We start from the raw sequence: 26,065 nt of genomic DNA on the forward strand, positions 1-26,065 counted from the left end.
TAAAGTTACATAGGATAGTGACTAATAGTCTAGAGATAATAAATTTGTATGCGGCATCTGTTGTTGCAAACCTCTGGTACTTTGGTCCAGAGGAGAATTTCTGCAAACATTTTATTATATAGGAAATAATATTTATATAAAGTTTATTATATAAGTATTATACAATTTGAAATCTGAAATCATTTCTTAATTTTTTCTTGAATTATCTAATATACTCGACTACCTGTGACCCGTTGGGTCAATATGTTATATTAGCTATGGAATTCGTGTATGAGCTTAACACTTGTGACGTAAAGAAAATAGTTTGTTTTTTTTGACATAACAGAAACATTTCTATGAAAGCATATTAAAACGAAAAAAGAATATAGATAGATTTCTATGAGTCATTCTGTTTATTATAATTGATTATTTTGGAAAAAAAAAAAAAAAATTACAGATACTGAATTATAAGTGGTTGGCCATACTTATAGGTAAATGTGCACTGAACAGATACCATAATACTTATTATAGTTAAATTCAAATTTTGATATATCTGCTTTTTTTTTTTTTTTTTTTTTTACATCGTTCATTTCTGTATTACGTTTAAGTTATTTTAAACCCCACTCTTCCCATGTTAAATAACAATTTCGAAATAATAACGTTAATATTTCAGCATCCCAATTGTTCTTTTGTTTTGTCTTTTTTGCGTTTAAATTATTCAAATAAACAATTGTTAATACTGTCTGCTTTTTTTTTTTACATCATTCATTTCTGTATTATGTTTAAGTTATTTTAAACCCCACTCTTCCCATGTTAAATAATAACGTTAATATTTCAGTGCGCAGGTTATGCGCACATGCGCAACCGCATGTTGTAAACCGGAAAGTGGGTTACAGACATCATTACAAGGTCATTTGAGTTTTATAATTATATGGATAAAAGGCTGTCTGTCTGGTCTGTCTCCATATTTTCAAATTGTATCTCCTCCGAAACTAAAAGTCACAGAGCGGTGCTGGGGCCTCAAATGATTGAATGTTTTACGGACCATTCTTTTATAGGTCTTTAGCTGATTGAAATAGTTTTTAAGAGGTATGTTATTTAATGGCAAGTGCTCGTCTGAGCTCCAATCTATGGTCCCCCCTCACCAAACTTTCATGAGAAATATGTCTAGCTGAAAATACTATCAATAATTTCCCCTACTCTATATCTGTGTCTAAACCTAAACGTAGATTCCATGAACAAAGTTTCTTTCTTAGAACTGCACACCTGTGGAACGCTCTTCCATTTGCCTGCTTTCTAGCTGACTATGTAATGGTCGTCTTCAAGTCCAACATAAACAAGTTCTTAATGAGCCGTTCCTCTTAAGTAATCCAATTTACCAAATTTCCACTAACAATTACTACGACATTGTCCCATTGACCACTGTATACTTAACCTTTATCCTCGACTGGCCTCAGGACCTTGATAAGTGGTGACTCCTTTGTAAAAAAAAGGGGGGGTTCAAAAATGGGTCAAAACTTAAAAAATCATTACACATTTTGTAAATTTATCTTAGTTTATTTTTAACTTTTAATCAGTTCATATACATGTCATGTTGGTACAGTGGTAACGTCACCAGCTTTGAATGCTACAGTTCTGTTTTTGGTCTTGATTCTAGCTAATGGCACCCAAGCACTTTTTTTTTTTTTTTTAAACTTTTGTAATCATAACTCTATAATAATATATACAAAATCTGGACAAATTAAAATATCATATTTAAGCGGATTTTATGCCCGGGCAAACCGGGCGCCCCCCCCCCAATATATGATATATATATATATATATATATATATATATATATATGTGAGTGTGAGAGAAATGGATAGATAAGTAGAATCGAAAGTTTTGACCTCAACAGTATTCTGACCAAACAAAAAGGATTACTTTTACTTATTTCATAAAATGGTGAAAGGCTCTGGACAGAAGAAGGAGAGATGGGTAACATCATTTTGCTTGCGTCAAGGATGAGGTTGGGGAGGGGGCTCTATGTTTGTTTTTTGGAACATGTATATATATATATATATATATATATATATATATATATATATATATATATATATACTAGACTACCCATGACCCGTTGGGTCAATATGTTATATTAGCTATGGAATTAATGTGTGAGCATGACACTTGTGACGTAAAGAAAATAATTTTTTGTGACATAACAGAAACATTTCTATGAAAATATATTAAAATGAAAAAAGAATATAGATAGATTTCTATGAGTCGTTCTGTTTATAATTGCTTATTTTTGAAAAATAAAACTTAGCCATTGAATTATAAGTGGTTTGCCATACTTATAGGTAAATCTGCATTGAACAGATACCATAATACTTAAAGTTAAATTTAAATTTTGATATATCTTTTAATTTAAACGTTAAAAAAAAAAAAACAATTGGGACGCTGAAAATGTACAAAGTAAAACAGTGTTTTATTGTCGTGTTGATTATTTATTTGTAACGCAATTTTAAAAAAAACTATTTTCGAGGTTATTTATTTCTGTTGGTAGTGTAGAAGAAAATGTATGAATGTTTTTAAGAAAGGTGTTTTAAAAAATGGAGAATAAATTTAAAAAAAAAAATGAAGGCAGTGAGTAAATCGCTCTTATGGTTGTCAACGGCTTAAAGTAGATTTATTTGTAAGAAAATTGCATTAAAATTACTTAAACGTAATACAGAAATGAACGATGTAAAAAAAAAAAAGCAAAAAGTATTAACAATTGTTTATTTGGATAATTTAAACGCAAAAAAAAAATTGGGACGCTGAAAACAGACACAGTAAAACAATACGTTTTGTCGCATTGATTATTTAATATAATATATATCATATATATGAAATAGGTCGATGATTATACATATTATTTGTAATCACGCTTTGCGTTTGCTTCCCATATCTTGAAGTTTTTTATTCAATAAATGTAAGATATTCACTTTTCTAAGGACATCCGTTTGTTCGAACGAAACCGGTCCAGCAATTACATATATATATATATATATATATATATATATTATAATAAAGTCATATTCCTGTTTGTTCACAATTTGGTTATTATGTATATAAATGGTACATTGTTGCACAAATAGATTTTAATAGATAAAATGGTCTTATATAATTTCTGCATGATTTCTATATATACTATTTTTTTCAAAAGGAATCAACATTCAAGAGGTTATCTCATTTGCATATTACATTAAAGAAAATCTGTTTTAATAAAATTTAATGTTATTATATAAAGTAGATTTATTTATTGTTCTTAATTTAATTTACATTTAATTTATTTTTAATTATGATTATAACCAACATCGGCTGCGTTTAAAAATGGAAAAGAGGTTTTCATTTAACTTATATTTTAGTTCCCTGTTTGAACTTCATATATGAAGATGACTATGTTTTATGCATCCAAAACTCCAAAATATGGTCAACCTTTAGGAAAATCATAACTTAGAATATTTAGTGTATCTTAAATAGTATGTGACTAAACCCTTCATCCGGCAATATTTTTCCCCTAGCAACACGGGTATGTACAGCTAGTATATATATATATATACATATATATATATATATATATATATATATATATATATATATATAGGTAAATAGAGAGAGACTGAGAGACAAACATATGTGCGTGAGGAAAGAGTTCGTATACACGCAGAGGGTATATAGAGAATGATAAAATATAATACATATTATGTATCAAAGTGAAAACTTTAAAAAAAAAAAAAAAATGAAAACATTGGAAAAATTTGCTAATGAAGAAAGATAAGTTACTACCCCACCGGACACGCTCATCCTCTTCTGTAGGAAAATATCAGGTTCAAATCTTTGTTCAATTCTAAGATGTGGGTGTTGATTCAGAATGAGTTTGGTTTCATAATTTTGTTACTGTCTTAAAATTGGCAGCTATGAGGATGATTACTAGATATTGTACAGATTTGTCTCTATATGATTATCAAGATGTAGGCAGAACTCCAGGCTTGTTTCTCCAACGTACTTGCTCTTTGGGTTGAATGTTGGTATCTTTATGTGTGGTGATGTGTTGGCATATTTTGCATTATATATATATATATATATATATATATATATTATATCGCCAGCTAGACATTTACACTTTATATAAATGTTACTTTCAAATGTATTTCTTATGGTTAATATTGGCCGTGTGGTTTGTCCGTTGCTAATGGAGTCATATTGGTATTTTAATATATTAATATAAATGAGTTACAATTTCTATAATGTATGTATTATCTTATTCTTTTATTGTAATAAATATTATTTTTGTATATACAAAAATATGAAATTCACACAATATATCAGAATTCAGCAAAAATGTTATTGAAAACTATATTTTCTTTAATAGGTGGGTGCATATTTAACAATCTGAAAATCAATTGAAAGCTGCTATTGTATTGATGTGATAAAAATTTGAAAGGATTACATCAAACACAATATTGGAAATCACAATATTACTTCGTCACTCAACGTCAAAAAGACAAAATTAAAACAATTAAAATCTGTGGAAAAAAACGGCCCCCAAAAATAATTGGGAAATGAGGTCAACTAGAAATTAAGATCATTTCAGAAATACGAAACGAAAGATCTAATAAAATATGGTAAAACAATTATTATATAAACCTGAGGAAAAACAAAAGATGAGCTTTGGTCCCAGACAGACAAGAACTCGAAAGGGGAGGTACAGAAGAGTGTAAGTTTACGCATTTGACCGGGAACCTTTTAGCTAACAAGCAGATTGCCAACAAAACTTGGCCTTTTGACTAGGAGCAAAGTGTAGTACCTGTTCTGATACTAAACTTCATATTTTCTGTTCTCGATCGGTGAAAGAAAAGAAAATCTTCTAGACTGAAAGACTCTTCATTTTTTTTATCCCAAGTCAGTGTGTCCCGTTTTGAGCATGTAAGATGTTCTCCCCATTTAAAAAGAGACCATTTTGTCTAAATCTGCCCTCTATTTTCTTTTTATTATTATGGAGTTGAAACTTTATGTAATGACTGAAACTGGGCTAGAATGCACAAATTGAAAGGAAAATGTAATTTTATTTAGAAAGCGAAATATGGATTCTCCAATAATTGGGGCACTGAATACGTGTGATATATTTTAGAAATCAAGAAACTATACATTCAAGAAAAAATTTACACATTATGGTAAAGAGCAAAGTAGGTCACACAATGAGTTACACTGCACGTTTCACAATAAGTTAGTGTCTCACTGTTGCAAGACTCATTTGTGTAAATTCATACATCAGCAAACAAACAGAATTTACCAAATTTCACAAGACTTTTTACTGTGGTTCCAACAACTTGCAGAGAGAAGTTGATGAATATAGATGAAATTTTCTTACATAATGGGTCCGGGCAACGCCAAGTTAGCTGGACGATTATTATTATGATCATTATTGATATTTGTAAAAAAAATAGAAACAGAAAGATTGTTATCAAAACGGAACGGTTTTTACAGTACAAAATTATTTATGTTAAAATAGTTCCCAAAAATGTTAACATAAACAAAAATATTAGATGTCCTATTAATTAGAACAGTGGAACCTAACGAGTTAAACAACGACTCTTCCAATACATACGATGGTTCTGATTGGTGTGCTTATGAAGTTAATAAAACCACTGAATAGTATATTTTGATACCAAAAGTCGTTGAAACACTTGATTTCTTTTTTTCAAAGATATCAGTGTAATGTAATTCATTACCCCTCCCTCTCTCTCCCTCTCTCTCTCTCTCTCTCTCTCTCTCTCTCTCTCCTTTGTCTCGATTGTTAAATAATTTTTATTGCATACTAGCTGTATTTATCCGGCATTGCCCGGTGATGCGCTTAGAGGAAAGTAATTCATAACCCTGTCACTATTTACTTTCCTACTGACAAGGGCAAAGTTAAACACAAGATCGTTTTTATTAATGTGGGTAAATCCAACTCTGGATTACGACAAAAATAGGCTTCAAAAGAGAGTCTCATATCTAATGTGAGTGAACTCTTGTCGATTTCAAAGTACTAGGTCAGTCACAAAAACTAAGTTGTTCGGAAATCAACACAGATGCGTTGTTTGTAGTGGTGAAGGCTTTGTGCAGAACCAACCATATTTTTGGTACAACTGTTAATCCCCGTCGGTGCAATGGCTGCCACAGGATAGAACAGACAGTAGAGCTCAGGTTTTACAACAGAGTTTTTTTTTTCCTTCTCTTAGATACACGACTTAACAGAGACTCTAGTAGATACCTCACTATCTACCAAGCTTCAGTCTTTGTCTAATCGCTGTGCTTATTTTACAAATACTTTATTTTTATTTTTTTATTAAGCCATGGTCATAAAACCGGTAGCAATAGACAGAGGCTACTAAGCTAATTAGGAAATATATAAAATTTAGGAATATCATGATAGACAATACAGAACTCTGAAATTGTGACAGTGATACATGTTCATTCGCACAATTTTGAGGCAACACGTTCAGGAATGCAGAACACAATGCGAAAGGAGATCACTGCTATATCTCTAAGTAAACTCCAGTGTGATTATTTAGAGGGTTTAATCTGAGTGTATATCATTGCAGGTTTGGTTTGTTCAGCCACAGCACAGGACGATATTTAAGAACAAACAATAACCAACATGCCTGAAGATGGTCGAAGGCCAAACCGACGAAACCGTTGTACAAATAACACTCAAGGTGAGAACAATAGTCTGATCAATACAAGTAATATAAATAATTAGGCCTCATCTAAAAAATTCAGAACTTTAGAATTGCCTATGTTAGGTTAGGCAAGAAATACAGAAGCACACGAGATCCTGGATGATAGTTTTATTAATAACATTTTTATTAATTATGAGGAAATCTTTCTTGAAAATCACATTTAATAATAGAATCAGACCGAATAAGAATGACCCATCCAATTCTCGTTATAAGTCACTAGTAATGCTTACATGTTTTTAATAAGATTTTTTACAAAATTAGTTTTCGTTTTCCCTTATTTTATTGCTGATGTCAATAAATATTCGAAAGCTAAATTTAAAAAAAAACTATAATTCGAGTTATACATACACAACATGCACAAATGCAGACAAGGCCTTGTCCCTATTTACTTAGGAAGCTATGAGGGCAGAGTAAGAAACAGCGTCACATTTTAATGTGAGGAAAATCCAGCCCCTCCCCCCGTCCAAAAGGATAGTTGGATTAAAATAAAAATTTAAATTGCCTCAGTCTAGAACTATCTCTTCTTCACTAATTGAGAACAGGAACATTAAAGTGTAGTATGAAAACGTTTTTATTACTTATTTGCAGAAAATATTTTTTTTAAATAACATTTTTAAATTAAGCACAAGATCATCAAAAATGTGAGGAAAGAGGTTCGTTGTCATTTTTGGTAAAAATAAAAAAAATAACATTAAAAGATGTATCTTATTCTTAACTAAAATAATCTTAGTCATCACAATACTGCATTTACACTAGGGGCCCGTCTTAAGATATCCCAAAATTGATTAGAAATCTTATCGTTCTTGAATATATATGTATATACTATTATATAAAAAGAACTTTGTCTGTGTGTCTGTGTGTGTGTGAGAAAAAGAGAGAGTTTTCTATAGACTCTGCAACGGCTGGGCAAATTTTCATGAAATTTCACACAAATGTACTTTATGTATCTGGCAATGTTCTTAGAAAGGTGTTGTATCAACAAGTCTTTGATAAGTATTGATAATCAAAAATCTCCGATGTAAGAAGGAACAGGCAATTTTGACCAAAGTTAACACCTTATACAACCTAAAATCACAAGTACGCGTTCGAAATGAATGTTTCTGCTTAAAGCACAATTGCACCATCATACTTGACTTTTTCATTTTAAACTTACATTCAAGCCATCATCACCGCCTCAGCAGAAAGGCCAGGCATATAAAATCAACAGTAGGTTCTTTGATATGACAAAGGCACGTTTGAAATGAACCATGTTTTGTATTTTAAACTGTAATTCAAGCTGTAGTATATAAAAATAATTTTATAAAATCAACAGTAAGTTCTCTACAGTGCAATGTAGGCTCCAATATATTGCGGGAGGTATGTGAAACTTCTTCCCAGTTCACCACAATGGGTCCCCAACTGGAGCAGACAATCAATTTGATTGAAACACGGACAATTTAACAGATTTCGATGACAATAAAAATATGGGACTGTGAAACATTTGTTGATCATCATTAAATCATGGACACATCAGGTCTTCTTGCTAGTATATATATATATATATATATATATATATATATATATCACAGAATATGACACAATCGTTTTCTCACGAAAATCAGATCCTATGATATTACTGGACAAATACTTAACATAATTAAATCCTTCTATATATAGAAAAGGCAAAAGTGATGCACGCGTTTTTTATGTCCAGCAAAGGGAGGTTCTCGAGAGGGTTACTATTTTTTACTAGTCCCTAGATCACAATATCTACGATTAGCGAAGGGACATCATGTCTACATTTATTTTGATCGAATTTTATCAAATTCATGCTATTCCATCCTCTCGTACGTTTGTTGATCCTTTCCGTATAAATAAAGCGAAACTCACCAATGCAAAGGTGTCAGCGGCCTTTTGTGCCGGGACGTCTTGAAAGCAATTAGCTTCCTGTGTGGGGAATACTTTATGTATTAATGTGGGGAAAACTCTTCATATCAGACAATTGCTATTGATTTGAGAGTTCCCCCTTTTTCAGGGGAGCTTAGTTTCCTCAACGTTGTGGGTGAAACAAATAAATGAAACGGCGGAAAGCTGCCTTCAGTCAATGTTTTTTTCTGCATCTGCCAGCCAGTCAACTTTTTGATTGATATCACTAAATAATCAATGCTTTTCACTTCCTATGGCCTCGTAGCATAGCGGTAAGATCTCACGTTTTCTTTCATTTTCTTTTCCCTCATTGGGTTTGTCACAGGTTTAAGCCTCCCTCCCTACTAACACTTTTTTTTTTCTTTTACATCTCCAAACACCCGGGCAAGGCCAGGTACCCCCACTAGTCTTAAATAAGAGAAGAATCCAGGTTGTCCTCGATGGTCGTACATAAAAACAATATGATATAAATGCAGATATACCTCAGGGGTCTATCCTTGAACCTTTATTATTCCAGATATTTATAAATGACCTCTCTGATAAAACTGTCTCTGAGATGGGTATATTTGCTGACGACACCATGCTCTATAACAGACATGAGGGGAAAACGAAAGGCAATGCAGCCTTATTTGTTCAAAAATCCCTTCCAAGGGATTGTCTTTGCACAAACTTTTAGAAAAATATGAGTTATCAACCCCTGTTTGGCTGACACACGGCCTCTATCGGCCGTTCTTGAAACTAAAATACACACATTCGTCTCATGTCATTGTCATGCCGAAGTGAAGAATATGTTAATAATGAAATAAAATAATTAAGAAATGTTTTTCTTTTGTTTCAACTAAGCTTTAGTTTCACATGACATCTTAATAAACAACAGAATTCAGAATAGACTTCATAGCCTAGTGGGGGGGGGGCCTTTCCTCTTCCCTGCAACCTCTTTCTTATAGAAGAGACTTTGCAAGTCTGGCTCTATTTTATCGTTATTTTCATGGCAAGTGCTTGTCTGAGCTCCAATCTATGCTCCCCTTTTATCTGACCACGAAAAACACTCGTTTGGCTGAAAACACTATCAATAATTTCCCACACTCTTTATCTGTGCTTAAATCTAAACCTAGATTCCATGAACAAAGCTTCTTTCTTAGAACTGCATGTCTGTGGAACTCTCTTCCGTTTACCTGCTTTCCAGCTAACTACAATATGGCCATCTTCAATGCCAATGTAAACAAGTTCTTGAGGAGCCGTTCCTTTTAAGTAATCCAATTTAGCAAATTTACACTTCTAACGATTACTGTGATATTGTCCTTTTGACCACTTTACACTCTTTAACCCTTATCCTCGAGTCGCCTCTGGACCTTGATAAGTGGTGATTCCCTTGAAAAAAAAAAAAAAAAAACCTAGGTGAAGACCTCCAGTCTGTAGTGGAATGGGGACAAAAATGCTGCCAAGAGTAAGCTTCTTTCCTTTAATAACTACAAAAAACCTTTACAACCATTAATAAATAGCCATGACTAATGATACTTTACCTGAGCATAATTCGCTTAAACTCCTCAGCTAAACGTTCACGGGGAACATGAATTGGAACAGATACATTAAGGGCATTGCCAAGGTTGCTGCAAAAAAAGTGGGCTCTCTCAACCATGCTAGAAAGTTACTTATGCCTGAGCTTATCCTGTACCTCTACAAAGCTACCATTCGCCCATGAATGGAGTATTGTTGTCACATTTGGGCTGGTGTATCTGCTACTAGTCTTTCTCTCTCTCTCTCTCTCTCTCTCTCTCTCTCGTTTAGACAGAGCTGAAAAAAGAGTCGCCAACCTAATAGGTCCCGCATTATCAGCTGGGTTTCAACAACTGTCCCATTGACGAAATGTTGCATCCCTCTGCCTATTTTACAAGTACTTTAATGGTAGGTGCTCCAACAAACTACAAGCCCTTGTACTGCCTCGACATAAATACCTCCGGCAAACCCGACAAGTGTCAAAATCCCACCCCTACACAGAAATCCTTAGATGTAAGAAAGCCTTCTACTCCAATAGTTTCTTCCCTGGGACTGCTACACTTTGGAACTCCCTTCCGGGTTTCTGCTTCCCTAACTGTATTGACATGCAGAAGTTTAAGTGTAATGTAAATAGACATCTTGCTGCTCAACTCCCAACATAGTACCCCTGCAAATTATGCCCCAGATAGTAGCCCCCTACATCAAAGTGGCACTGTGCCTTGTTTGGTGTGAAAATGCAATAAAACAATAAAAATAAATAATAATAATAATAATAATATATATGCATATTATTATTATTATAATATTTTATATATATATATATATATATATATATATATATATATATATATATATATAGGCACTTTGTGTGTCTGTGTGAGTTAGTTCCCTGTGGACTCCGAGATGGCTGGACCGATTTTTTTTTTTTTTTTTTTAATTTCATACAAATGAGCTTATCTGTCTGGGAGTATTCTTAGATAGGTTTTGTAGTAGAACATCCCCAATAAGTATCGAAAATCGAAAAAATCCAATTAAAGAAGGAACAAATATTTGACTAAAGTTGACACCCTTATAAAAACCTAACATCATAAGTGCATTTGAGAAGTTTGATCACCGCGTAAATGATCCTGGCATATAAAATCAACAGTAGGCTCTTTAACAAGAGATGGGTGAATTCGAAATGAATGTTTCTGTTTAAAAACAAAACTGAACCATGATACTTGATTTGTACATTTTAAACTCTAATTCAAGCTTATATATAGAATTTTTTTTTTTAATCAACAGTAGATTCTCTACAATAGAATGCAGACTACAATGTATTGTGAACTAAGTCTCTGCAGAAAGGCATGTAAAGCTCATTCCAGGTGCACCACGTTCGGTCCTCAACTAGAGAAGGCAATCAATCGATTTGATTAAAAAAATGGGCGATTTCATCGATTTCGACGACAATAAAACTATTGAAGTATGGAACACTCGTTGATTCTTATTCAATCCCGGATAACCTTGGGTCTTCCTGCTAGTAGGAAGAGAGAAAGAAAGAGAGAGACGCTTGTTCAGAATGTTTCTTCTATGAAGAGACAAAAATAAAGAAAAATATGCATGATGTCCGTACCCGTGACGAAAAGAAAATATCGTGCATCCAAAATCGCGTAATTTGATAAAGTTTTATTTTTATAAAGAAAATCATTTTGAAGCGAATTTGAGATTTTCCATTGGCCCCCTTTCACATGTTAAGAATGGCTTTCTTAAATCTCAATTCGGAGTTATCTCCCTTGTTCCTTCAGACTGTTTTCAAGATGGCGTCAAGAGACGTAATCTATATAATTATAAAACTCAAATGACCTTGTAACGAGTGTTGTAACCCAACATCCGGTTTACGACTTCCGGTTGCGCATGCGTACATAAATAATCAACGCGACAATAAAACGTATTGTTTTACTGTGTACGTTTTCAGCATCATAATTGTTGGGGGATTTTTTTGCGTTTAAGTTAAAAGATATATCAAAATTTGAATTTAACTTTAAGTATTATGGTATCTGTTCAGTGGCGCACATTTACCTATAAGTATGGCAAACCACTTATAATTCAATGGCTGTAAGTTAGTTTTTTTTTTTTTAATAAACAATTATAAACCGAATGACTCATAGAAATCTATCTATATTCGTTTTAATATACTTTCATAGAAATGTCTGTTATGTCACAAAAAACTATTTCCTTTACGTCACAAGTGTCACGCTCATACATTAATTCCATAGCTAATATAACATACTAACGCAACGGGTCACGGGTAGTCTAGTTTATTCATAAAATTTGATTTTCTTATTCAAAAATGAAACTACTTGATCAATTTAATGTACGATGTTTTCTTTTCGTCATGAGTACGTACGACACAGATTTTTCTTTATTTTCTTTCTTTCTTTTTTATATAAAAGGAATTCTGGGCATTCATCTTAGATGCATTGCACCTATGTATACTATAGGAGTTTTCTGAAAATTTTATCAAAACAGATTAGGTTAGAACGACATGGCAATTTCACATCCGATAGACAAAGCCTCTCATAATAATGCAAGGACGCATCTAGGAAGTGAACGAATAAGAGTCTATATATCCTCTTTATCAATACGACCCTCTCTACGTCAGTAGCAATTTTTTTTATTAATGTATTTATTTTTATTTTTTTTATTTTTTTTTTTTATAATCACGTTTGGTTTTAGGAAAGAGGCGGAGGGGGGAGGGTGATCGTAAAAACCCGAAGAGAGCCTATCAGGAAACGAGTGCGACCCGACCTCAACCTAACCTACCGCACTCCGAGTTCAGAGACATTCTCTCTCTCCCTCCCTCCTCACACATACACGCGCCCCTAGCCCCGCGCACTCCGCCGTCTGTCCTAAAATGAAGCAAACAAAAAAAAGTTTTTAAGAAACGACAAACGTTCAGGCCGTCGCATTCACTCGCTTGCTTTCGGCGGGTGAGTTGCAACACGCGTTCTCCCTTTCCCCCGTTTCTTAAATAAGCCTACACGCTCAACAGGGTAACTTTTTTTATACACCAAAGTTTTATATATATAAACACCTCGACTTTAAACCGTGGAATAACAAGAGAGTTATTAAATTATTATTCATCGACACGGAGAAGAGATTGTTTGGAGATTTTCTTATTTTTTCTAAAAAAGAAAAAAAAACTTCCTCTACATTAATGTAAATTACTACTAACTACTGTTACTAGTAGTTAGTAGTACTTGGCCGTCAACCTCGCCAGATAATGGATCGAGGTAGAAGTTGGACACAGTTTTTCATTCTTATTTCAATTGCATGGATACAGACGTTTACAACGGGGACACCGATTGCCCAACGATCCTCCTTCTCGTCCTCCTCTTCCGCAACAGTAAGTATTTGTTTCTAAAAAAAAAATCGATTTAAAATAAAACGGTCGCCTAACTAAAAATAAACATTTTTTTTTTGTTTGTTTTTAATGTAAACGAAAATGTTTAACTTTTTTTTTTAAGTTAACGTGATTGTACAAAGAAAGGCGACAGGTGAAACAAGGGAGTTTTTTTTATTATTAAATTGTTAGATGAAAGTACAGAATAGATACAAAACACTCTTCACTTACCATGTTTAGAATGACTTTCTAAATAATGTTATTATTTCAGCGTGGTATAATAAATGCAGTGCATAAAGTACGGATTTAGTTAAACAAAAAACAGCAAAAAAAAAACTTTAATTAAATTAATTGAAAGTTGAATAATTTTCAGTTCTATTTTTGTAAATTTGTATAAAAAAATTTTTTCAATAAAAAAAGTAATTTAATTAAATAACGAACAATAATCAAAAATTGAAAGTAATCCAAAATATTCTAAAATAATTAATCTGAGTTATGTCCCCTGTTTTTGCAATATTATAAAATGTGAGCGTTCACATTTTAATTCTTCGTTAAAATAGTAGCGCGTTCGAAAAAAAAAATACTGTTTTTAGTGTTTTTTGGCTTAGGAGTAAAAAAAGGGGGGGGGGGACAGTTAACTCTGCAAGACTGTGTGACACGATGACGGTTTATTTAATGTGGAAAAAAATCACCTACCCCAAAGGATCTCTTGTTTATAAAATTTAATGGGCTTGTATTACTATACACATAAATTCAGAAAAGTTGTCAAAAAACTAATATATAACAAATAAATGTTATCAAAGTTAACTTTTCGGTACTCATGCACTAGTGCATCATGCAGAGAGTGATCCGTGCTGAAATAATAACGTTATTATTAAAAAAAAAAAAAAAAAATTCTTAACATGGGGAGGGTGTTTTGTACCTATTCTATACCTTACAATCGAATAAAAAAAACATATAAAACTTTAATTAAACGTGGAAATACGATTTAAAAAATAGCGCGGGCCGGGCCGCGGCAGTCACTCTCTAGCACCAACTTTTCTACCTAACTGGATAAGTTTTAATGTATTTATTTAATGTAAAATGCTTATTCGGTTCGAAAAACGTGTAATGCCGGAGAACTAGAATAGATGGCCGCGATGTCTTTGAAGACTTTATAATCACTTCAAAATAAGAAATAAAACAAAATGGTGGTAGAAACCCAACCAATAAATGTCACTAACATTTATTGGGTGGGTTTCCATACAACAAATAAATGTTACTAAAGGCAAGATACTCTTCTACCTGCCGGGATAATTTGTGTATTCATTTTATTTTAATGTGTTTATTTATTTTTGGAACATGACGATCTTCTTGTAACCATATCGACCCTCGATGATCACTCAAAACTTAAATAAAATACTCCTAGAACATTACATTTTCGCACAACGCACAACTGTCACATTTATTGAAAGGGTTTCTACCAGTATTTTGTTTAATTTTTTAATTTTGAGTTATTATTGAAGCTCCAAATGGCTGTAATGAAGCCACAATTTTTTGTTCGAACTCAAGATTTGAAACGACTTTTGTTTCAAAGTAAATAAACGCATTAAAATAAGTGGAGACACAAAAACTTATCCGGGTAAGAGTAATTTATCTTGCCCGGTCAATTGTTACGACGTGCCCCTGCCCCAGCGTATTATAAGCACACCAACTTCCCCATATTAATAACGGCTTTTGGAATAAACACCCCCAACCTCGAAAGCCGTTCTTAACATGGGGAGGTTGAGGTGTTTATAATACGCTGGGGTGGGGCACGTTATAAAAATTGACCTCTTGCCTTTGGTAACATTTATTTGTTGTTTATTTCATCACCTTTTTTGTTTGTAATGTCCAATTGAAGTTTAAAACAGAAATAAAGTAGCATGGTTGATGTGTGCTCCTAAACAAAAGTAAAACAATATATTTCGACAGCGCCACTATTCTATCAAAGAACACGCATTTTTTAAATATTTGATAAAGATCGTTGTTAAATTTAGTTTATTATTATTGACTAAATTGACTTGATATCCGTAAAAAATTGTTCACCGAAAGATAAATCGGCACTTTTGCCTTGAATTTTGTGCACTCGCCAAGTTGATGATCAAAGTGTAGAAAATATCTTGTTTACATTTCGAACTTTGACGAAATTTTCAAGATTTGTGAGGTTAGTTATAGAAATAATTTTGGCTGTTTGAAAAAGACGAGAAAAAAAAAGTAAATACACAACAAATTTTATCAAAGGTAATATAAGTTACTCTTCTACCTACCTTGTTGTTTAAACTTCATTTGAAGCGTTTATTTACTTTGAAACAGAAGTAGTGTCAAATTTGTAGAGTTATAAAAAACGGCGGTTTCGTTACAGCGATTTGGACGGTCGATAATCGCTGAAAAATCGAAAATTAAACAAAATACCGGTAGTAAACACACCCAATAAATGCCACCAATAGTGCAAAAATGTAATGTTCTATTAGTATTCTGTTTAATTTTCAACTTTGGTAACATTTTATTTTTTTATATATTTAGTTTTTTCAACTTTTTTTTTTCTGCCGATTGTAAAAAAGATGTCCGCAATTTTCATATCCGATTTTCGCAGACTTTAATAACGTAACATTCTATGAGTTCAAGATTTTCTTTATTTTTATAGTAGCGAAAGTCGAACTCTTTTTTTTAACTATGTCTTAACGATTTACGTTAAGAAGGCATGTTCAATCGAAAATAATGCCCTAAACTTTGGATCAAGCGAGACAAGTCGAACTGTCGATAATTTTTTTTCTTTTCTTAAAATTGCATTTAAAAAAAATCACAACATAGGTAATTTCTGTGATGAAAGTGATAAATGGAAAAAAAAAAAATAGACATGGGACTAAGCATAGCAATGAAATTGTGCTTTTGCATAATATATATATATATATATATATATATATATATATATATATATATATATATATATATATATATATATATATATATATATATATATATATATATATACAACTAAAATAACAATGACTGATTATTTCAAATTTTATTAAGTTTTAGTTTGCACACAGCTGCGCCGTGACAGGTGCGACCAAACGACAGCCGCTGAATGTGTATTCTACATGAAAAGGATTATTTCATTTATTTATTTATTTTTATTTATTTTATATTTTTCACGTGTTCTGAAAAAGGGTACAATTAGTAAACATGTTTATCGGTGTTAGTCAAATATATATGGTGTCATGGTTACAGGCGCCAGTTGCGAGTTCAGCGTGCAAGGTTCAAGTTCGCTTATATCCTGGGCAAAGGCATAAATTGAGTTATTGGATTAGGTAAATTTTGACTTTATCTGTAATTCAACATTCACCTTTAAATTGACGACTGCTAATGGTTTTCAGGTCTGCTGAAAAGAAATTACCACATTCAAATTTAAGGCACTCAGATAGTTTTCTGGTTTGGTTATTAAGACATTTGTTTCCAATGTATTATTGAATGTCAGTGGCGGTCGCCATTCTTAACATGGGGGAAAAGGAGGTGTTTTATAACGCGTATGTGCATTAGTACTTGTTCAGTTGAGGAAAACATGAATTACATTGGATAATAAAGGTCTCAATGTCCAGAAAACTACTTGTCTGCCCAAAATTTAAATGTGATATTCGTTTCCAGCATACCTGAAAACGTCAATTTAACGGTGAACGCTGAGTTGCCGTTAAAAAATACCTTTATAAATACTTTTAAAGGTGTCATATGTCAAAAAAAATCACATAAATTGATCAGGTATATATTAAAATAAAATTTTACGATTTTTAGCGATTAAAAAGTTTTAGGTAAGTGTATAGTTTAGCGGCGTAAATTATTTGACAGACAAAAAGTTATAAAAACTATCTATTCTTATATAAAACACATTATTAGACCCACAGATTGAAATAAAACCAGGAAATATTTTTTATGATACTAAATGTACGACTTCGAGACCGCCACATTGCTTTTAAAATTTGGCCCTTCCAAGTTTTGATAGATTGGTCTTTTTTACGCTCTTTCATGAAACTGTTTTTGTCCGCTATTTCTTTTTTTAATGTAATGAAAAAGGCCAAATCTGTCAAACCTTAGGCCAAATTTTAAATGCAATATGGCGGCCTCGAATATCGTACATTTAGTCTAATAAAATTGATGAAAAAAATAATAAAAATTATTTTTTTTTTTTCTGGTTTTATTTCAGCCTTTGGGTCTAATAATGTGTTTTATATAAAAATAGTTTTTTATATTTTTTGTCTGTCAAATAATTTACTACACATCAAGTTCTAATTATTTTGAATACAAACAGGATCTCGGTAGTCGAATTGAGTTATCACCCTTGAATTTTAACACATTCTACAAAATATGGCGGTTCCCGGTCCCTGTCTTACTTCCTCAGAAAGTTTGATTTTCTTAGTTTAAAAAAAAAAAAAATGGTACTTGTGCACTTTTGCCACCGTGCTGAAATAATATTTTGAAAGCCATTCTTAACATGGGGAGGGGATGGTGTTTTGTAACTATTCTGTGCTTCCAGCTAACAATTTAATAAAAAAAAAAATGATATCGTGAAGCTTGAATTTAACATGAAAAAAACTATTTAAAAATAGTGCGGTGGCAAAATTGCACAAGCACTAAAAAATTACTCGATCAATCTACGTTGTTTTTGGAATATGACATTTTGGTTCTGTGACGAGTATTTTTCTGTATTTTTTTATATATATATTTTATTTATTTTTTAATTAAGCACTTTTTTCGAAGGAGTCGCCATTTTTCTTTTTTTCTTCTTAATTTAAAATCTTGGAGAAAATCTTAATTTTTCCTACATATTTTTTTTTCCTTACGGACAATTAAAAGTAACTGTAACTTAACAATTCTGACCCCCCCCTTTTTTTTTTCTCCCACCACCTATGGACTACGTAACAAGTATTTTTTTTTCTTTGTAAGGGGGGGGTCATGTTTATTGAAATGAGGTAGCTTGAAATTCTGAACTACCCGCATTTCTGAGTGTGTGGCAACCATTTTTTGATCAAAGGGCTCTTTCATTCGACCAATGAATCATCGGCCTTTTATTGTTGGGTAACCAGAAAGGAAGGAAGGGGGCAGTCACAATTAGGAGCATTATTCAACTACGAATTGACGCAAAGAAAGAATACATGTTACATGTCCCAAACAAATCAATCAAGCATCGAAAAAAGAAAAAGCAAAAATAGACATGTTTATATCACAATAAAATGTATTTACATTCAAACAATTAACTAATTACATAATATTCTCATCAATGATCATCCTATTCATTAAAAATGTCTTTTTTTTACAGTGAGAGAACAAGCCTGGTTATTTGATGATTGTCCGGGCACATATAGTGTGTTGTGCATTATAATTCAATATTTAAAAAAATGGATTTTAAGTAAGAATTGTGAGAAATTACATGACTTGAATCGTGTCACTTCATTGGTTGATTAATACAATGTTTTAATTACAGCCTTTCTCATTGTTTGATTTGAATTTTTAACCCGCAAGCGCGAGCATGTTTAAACTGAAAACTTTAGTCCGAGGAAATCTTTCATGCATGACGGACTCATTTTTAATATTTTTATTAATTTAAGGCTTTGGCGCCCAATATTCACATGGTACCTTTTGAGACGATTAAACTCACCACGTAATATCGTTTTTCTAATCAGAAAAGACAGTTGATTTTGGTTTTAACTTTTCGACGGAATTATCTGCCTTTTTCTATTGGAACATTGTTTAAATAGACTTAAAGCCAAAGAATAATGATACTCTACTCAGAAAATTTTTTTCCTTACCACTTCTTATGAAGTCTCAACTACTAGGCTCGGCTGAGCAGCAAAACGACGCAACATAATTTCGCACTCGAGCAGATTAGACGACCTGCCTTAATCAACCAAGTAAATGCGCTTTTCGATGTTGTGTCTATTTTTCGCTCTGACAGAGTTCTAAACTATGTGAGAATACAATTCTTACAGAATACATGATTAGAAACTGACATGTCATGTCAAAATTAGTAAAAAAAATAATAATTTAAAAAATCTAAAAATGACAACAAAAAAAAATGGAGTAAAAGATCTGCTAGAATTATAGAAAAAAAAATGCTAGTATGTAACCAGATGGTGGATCGGACCAAATGGCCTTGCTTGCTGGGTTAAGAAGCAGTCAGCATCTGGGTGGTCCTTTTGACACAAGTTGAGGGGATTTCACATTGTTGGATGTAACAATGATGATGATGCTAAAAAGAATAAATCTGTTTTCTTAACAGATAATCAAAATGACCCTTCCCACCCACACACACAAGCTAGATAGCTGAAGGACCTTGAGTTGGAATCATAAAATGTTTACAGATTGTGAAGATTGGCACTTATGTTTTATTTGAGGTACCACCAGAAAATCAAGTCAAGTAGATAAATGTTGAGTGGATTTTAATTATTGGATTGACCATGAAATCACTTTGGAAAGATGGTCAACTATGATGACCGATTCACTTATCCTACCTTATACAGATGGCTTTTGGAAAACCATCCTATTAGTGATAGAAAAAAGGTAAAAACTTAACAGGAGTGGGGGGGGGGATTAAGGCACTCTCCCACTTTTGTAATGATGAGAACTATGGATTGGGAGAGAAGGAGAAAAGGAAAAAGTCCCTCAAAGCTTGAGAAATACAATCCTTTTTGAGATTGGTTTATGGAGAACAGTGGAATAAAGTTCTGTTGACGGGGGGGGGGGGCTAAGCTTACCTGGTACTGAATATAATGAAAGGTAACAATAGCCTCAGGGACACCTCTGCCCGATCGCCGAGATATCCAGACCTTTGAGAGAAGATATATTTAACTTGGTCTCTCTCTGCTCTAAATCACTGAGTCCACACTGAAGAGACAGACACCATAGACTTAGGGCTGGTCGTCCCGACTTTATTAACAACCCAAAAATGGATATTCTGGATGAGACAATTAAAATTGCTTCGGTTAATGAAGATTTCCTCATCCGAGGACAGAACAGGAACTATACACTTAGAAAGTGTATTTTAGTTAGTCACATCAAAGATCGATGAAAAGAAAATCGCTCTAAATCCCAACTTTATTAATATTAATCAAAATGCAGTTCACGACCTTGTCAATCACTTTTGCACATACCAAAACCCTGAACATAACCACCATCCTTACCGCTGATGGGTCGCCAAGATTTTATATATATAATATATATATATAACCTTTGTATACGTGTCTTGTGTAGTTTTTACTTTTATGTAGACACACAAACTACTTTTTATATGATAGACTAGCGGGATCGGTGTCCTAATGTTGCCCTTTAAAAATCGATGGAAACCAGGAATCATACCCCCACCTGCCAACTAATTGACCAGGAAGAACCGGAAATGTTCTTTTCACTTTTCACCCAAAATGCACTTCACTTCTGTGGGGAAAGGAGGTCGTAATTAAACCTACTTCCGCGTTAAAATTACGAGAACAGGTGACTGCATAATATTTTTTAATCAGTGAATTTATATGGAAGTTAAAAATTATTTAAATTGTGTTTACAAAGAATTGTGTGTACCGATCATTGAATTAGGGGAAACCCTAATTTAATTTTATAATTAAAAAAAAAGCTCTACAGATTTTAATATTCGCCATAATTGGATCGAATATACACCAGCTTGACTTCTAAATAATAACTTTGAATGTATTTTCTTATTCAGTTTGAGAAACTAAAATTAGGAACTTGCGTGCTCCTTCCCACTCGACAAACAATCGCTTTAGTTTGTAAATAAGGGTAAAGACCAGCTTTCTTTGATGATGGCGGGGGGAGGGGTCAGTTCAGCCTTTCCTCAAATATGTGTGAGACGAGACACTTTGAAAAAAGATTGAACGGTTTAGGAGTCGGTTGTTTAAAAAGCGTGGCGGTCGGGAAGGGTGGAGACTAATTTATTGTCATCCATGTTGAATCAATTTTAAACTAGCGCGTGCGTTCGCACTCCGTGCTACAATTTAGTGAGTGAATGCGTAATAATCAACATAACAAAGGTGAGGATATTCATTGATGGGTGAGCAGTACAGGGTGAAGGGGTATAAGAACTCGAGAAAAACACGCTTGTAATGTGTCGACATTATCTGGATAAACGAAATCACACATCAGATCAAATTCGATCGCTATTAAACTCTCTGCATAATCACATCGGTGTTTACTCAGAGATGTACAGGAAATCTCCTTTCGCACTGTGTTCTGCAGCCCTGAATGTGCTATCTCGGAACTGTGTGAATGAACATGTATCAGTGTCACATTTTCGGAGTTCTGTATTGTCTAACTATCGTGATGTTCCAAAGTTGTATGCATTCCTTAATTAGCCTTTGTCTATTACCAACGGTTTTTATGATCATGACTTAATGTTTAATTAAAAAAGATGTTTTAATTTCACTCATTCAGTACATTTGAGGCGTGCTTTTTTCCTCAAGTTTTCATGCGTATTACTAAATGGATTTTAAATCGAAATGATTCCTCATTAAATAATATATAAGAAAAACGAAAATATAAAACCATTTTTTATGCCAAAAACAGAATTTTTCTCACATTATGTTCTAGCCGCGACTTTTAACATTTGCCCTTCTACCTAACTCTGCCCTCATGAGAAGGCAGATAACTATAGACAGGCGTATTAGTATTGTTGGTGATACAGACACATAGTACATACAATGTTTTGTTTTTATTTGTACATTACTAAGTTTAAACAATGAGTTGATTAGACAGCGATTATTAGTTATAAGTTTTGTTGTCAATCCTATAAATAAAAATAAGGGGGCAGAGCAACGTAGGGTGTAACCTGAATCCAGGCAGATGTCTGCAGTATGAGTATGTCTGAAGGGAGGGGTAGGATAATGGGTCTGATGCTGGTAATAGATTTTTTTTTGTCTAACTTAAACTTGATCTGTATAGGTAAGTGTGTCGGGAGAGGATAAAAACAAAGCGTCGGTAAATCAAATGTTCTTTCTTTTTCACTGTGACAATCAGTGTCTTATGTGCTAGAAAATGAAGAGACACCTGCTTTGTTGTTGTCTTTTTACGTCAATAGAAAAGATTCTCTCTCTCTCTCTCTCTCTCTCTCTCTCTCTCTCTCTCTCTCTCTCTCTCTCTCTCTCTCTCTCTCTCGTGCGCGCGCATCCGTCGAGGTACGAGATATTGTTTAGAAAAAAATAAAATAAATTTTGGCGCGGTTTTTTGTTTTTGTTTTTTTTTCTCTCAAAAAAAAAGTCACTGACAAAGAAATGTGGGTTCTTATTTAGTATTCGACTTAATTAAAAAAAAATTCAATAACATAATCGACAAATATTTATAATGTACGTATCCGTCACGGAACGCAGATATCATATTCCAAATACCACGTCAATTGATTAAATAAGAAAATCAAATTTTATTAATGCGCTATTTCTTGATCCGCCACTGTTTATAAATAAGAGGAAGACAACTCAATTCGAACTATCTAGATTAAAATCAGTCTTGTAGTAATACAATTTTCTGTGAAAAATCGTAAAACAATGATTTTCTATACTAAAAACAAAAATCATGATTTTTGGAATATGACATCTTCGTTCCGTGACGAGTACGTATGTTGTAAAGATATTCTGTAGTTTTGGTGTTGTTGTTTTTTTTCTTTCTTTCTTTTTCTTCTTTTAAAAAAAAAAAAGTCGAATTCTAAATAGGAACTGAAATGTGGGGGGAAAACGAGATGACAAGGAAAGATTGAATTGGTTTGGAGAGGTTTAGTTGTTTTGTAACGGATGTAAAAACACGGCCTAATTGGGTTTACTCGATACGGGGAAGATAAGAGGAAACGAAGTCATGGTGAGTGGGTGTAATGAAACAATTTAGATTCTTTAATAAATTTGAATTAATACTTTTTCTTTCATTTCAAATCAAAATGATATTTTAACACCACTCGCCATTCTAAAGGTTTTCCTTGGCCTTTTGGCTCTGAGCAAGGTATGGTATCTGTTCTGGTGTTGCAGTGCATTTCATCTTTTCTGGATTCGGTCGGTAAAGAAAGGGATCTTCCTATACCGGAGTAATATCAATTTTTTATTTTTATTTTATTTTATTTTATTTTTTTGTCTCAATCTAGAAATCTACGGCATACGCTGGTTCTCGTTGCATCACCGAAGTTCAGCAACGTTGAGCTTGGCCAGTACCAGTCGAGGGTGACCATTTAGGAATAGTAGGCACTGTATGTAAAAAAAAAAAAAAACGTCGACAACTCCCTGCAAAGAACTGCAAAAACCTAACATCGTCATCTCTCCTGACGAGAATATACAAGCGACTGGGGACTGCTTGTGAATTTGATATTCCCATGAAATTCACCCCTTCAGAGGAAGCCAGTTTATCCCAACTAGGATGAGTGCTGGTTCGGTTCAATCTAGGGTGCTTCTTTTTTAAGCTGGATTTTCTCCACATTAAAAAAAAATGATCTCGTGTGTAACTCTGCCCTCGTTGGAGAGACTAGCAAATAGGAGCAATCGCATTGATTTAATGAAGTTTCTGTCTAATTTGTTGTTCTGTTTCACTGACAAAAACTTTTGTGTGAGAGAAACAAAAAACGAGTTACTGCAGTCAGGGTGATCAAAGTTTTGTAAAAAAAAAATATAAGAATGCATTTAATATGATTAATTTAATCAAATAGTCGCCACACAATTTAATCAGATATATTAGCAGGGAGACCCGACGCTGTCCAGGATTGAATTAAGATCAACTTCCACACTTCCAATACTTTTATTCATCGAAATCGGTGACCCATTTTTCAATCAAATCGATTCATTGCCTGCTCTAGTCGAGAGCCTACTTTAGTGTACTGAGAGGAAGCTTCACGTACCTCCCCACAGTGACTTCGTCGACAATACATTGTAGTACACATTGCACGGTAGAGAACGTATTGACTTTATAAAATTATTTTTATGTAATGGCTTAAATGAAAATGTAAAATGCAAAAGTCAAGTATCACGGTTCAATTGTGTTCTAAACGGAAACATTTATTCCGAACGTGCTTCTGTCTTATCAAAGAACCTACTGTTGATTTTATACACTGGGCTCTTCTGCTTGGTCAATATCGAACTGTTCCTTCTTTAATCGGATTTCTTTTGATTATCAATACTTATCTGAAGCATTCCGATACAAAACCTAAGAACACTCCCAAACACATAAAGTACATTTGTGTGTAATTTAAAAAAAAATCGGCCTAGTCGTTTTCGAGTCCATAGGGAACGAACACACACATACACAAAAAGTGCCTTTTATATATAAGTAGAAAGAGAGATATGTTGCCATCTAGGAGTTAAGGTTAATGTTTGAGTTCATAAAGACTGGTTTTCTCTAAGGGTCTATTTTATCGCAAAACCAGGAGTGATTGCTTCATTTCCTTTCTCAGAATGTCGACATAAACTTTTATATGAAATAATGTTGTTTTTATTTCGGGGATTGGGGTCTCTGAGGGGGGAGAGCGTTTGTGCAGACCTCTAAAAAAAAAAAAAAAAAAAAAAAAAAAAAAGAAGTTGGTGAAGCGCATTTTCCTTGATACGAAAAGAAAAATTAAAAGAAAAGAGTAAGCTATAAACAAACGGAGAGAGAAATAGAATAGCTTATACAAGCTAGTAACATTTTACGTTCTGATGATTGGTAATTACAGCAAGCTGCAGTAAAATTAATCGAAAAGGAAAAAAAAAATGGTGATCCACTAGATTCCACTGGTAAAAAGTTAATAATCAGCTAAAATAAATGCAAAGAAAATACTTTTTTCTTGTCTGTTTTGGAGTGTTTCTTATCACTACATTTCCTCAAATCATTAGCGATTATATATATATATATATATATATATATATATATATATATATATATATATATATATATATATTGGATACATTGCTGTCATTTTCTGTGTGTATATATATACATACATACAAAGAATGACAGCAATGTATCCGATAGGTTGTTGATTTGACAATCTTCAACCATGCACCCCTTTTATTGTCTGTAAATATTAGAATTTTAGTTGTTGGGGATTGACTCCAATATTGGGACGATTAATCGGAATCAGGAATCAGAAGAAAATCAGAACTTTTGGGGGTATCGTAATAGGAAAAATGTGTGCCTATTTTCTGATACAAAAAACGATTCTTTTAATTATCTTTATTTAATTTTGTTTAAAACAAAATCTTCCACTGCTAGTAATAATAATAAAATAAATATTGATTTTAAAACTACCAGTAAAGCTAAAATCTATAGATGATCACCCCCCCCCCTACACACACAAGTGTATTTTTATGTTTTAGAAAATATACGCACATTTAACTTTTGTTCTTATGGTAATCAGGAAAAATAACTTTTATTTAGAGACATATAAAGAATCGGAATCTGGGAAAAAATATTGGAATTGTCTCATCACTTGATGATTCCTCAAAGAGACAAAAAGGTCACAATAATCAATTTCAATTCTTTGATAATGTGTCTTCTAGTTAAAAAAAAAAAAAAAAAAATTAAATGT

At 33.0% G+C, this 26,065-nt stretch overlaps 2 protein-coding genes across 2 annotated transcripts in view; one reads left to right on the forward strand and one right to left on the reverse strand.

Moving 5' to 3' along the window:
* The window catches only part of LOC145283670 (anaphase-promoting complex subunit 4-like), a 213,306-nt gene that overhangs the window by 45,709 nt on the left and 141,532 nt on the right, over positions 1 to 26,065 (reverse strand). The gene's annotated exons all lie outside the window — the stretch shown is intronic.
* Positions 12,950 to 26,065, forward strand: part of LOC145283672 (uncharacterized) — a 28,393-nt gene continuing 15,277 nt past the window's right edge. The window contains exon 1 of the mRNA XM_080132684.1: positions 12,950 to 13,518. Within this exon, the coding sequence (XP_079988810.1) occupies positions 13,396 to 13,518 (123 nt within the window). The 5' untranslated portion in view covers positions 12,950 to 13,395. The remainder of the gene's footprint in view (positions 13,519 to 26,065) is intronic.

This window comes from Euprymna scolopes, chromosome 8 (assembly GCF_053919585.1).
Source record: "Euprymna scolopes isolate OS-2025 chromosome 8, ASM5391958v1, whole genome shotgun sequence".
Taxonomy (NCBI): domain Eukaryota; kingdom Metazoa; phylum Mollusca; class Cephalopoda; order Sepiida; family Sepiolidae; genus Euprymna; species Euprymna scolopes.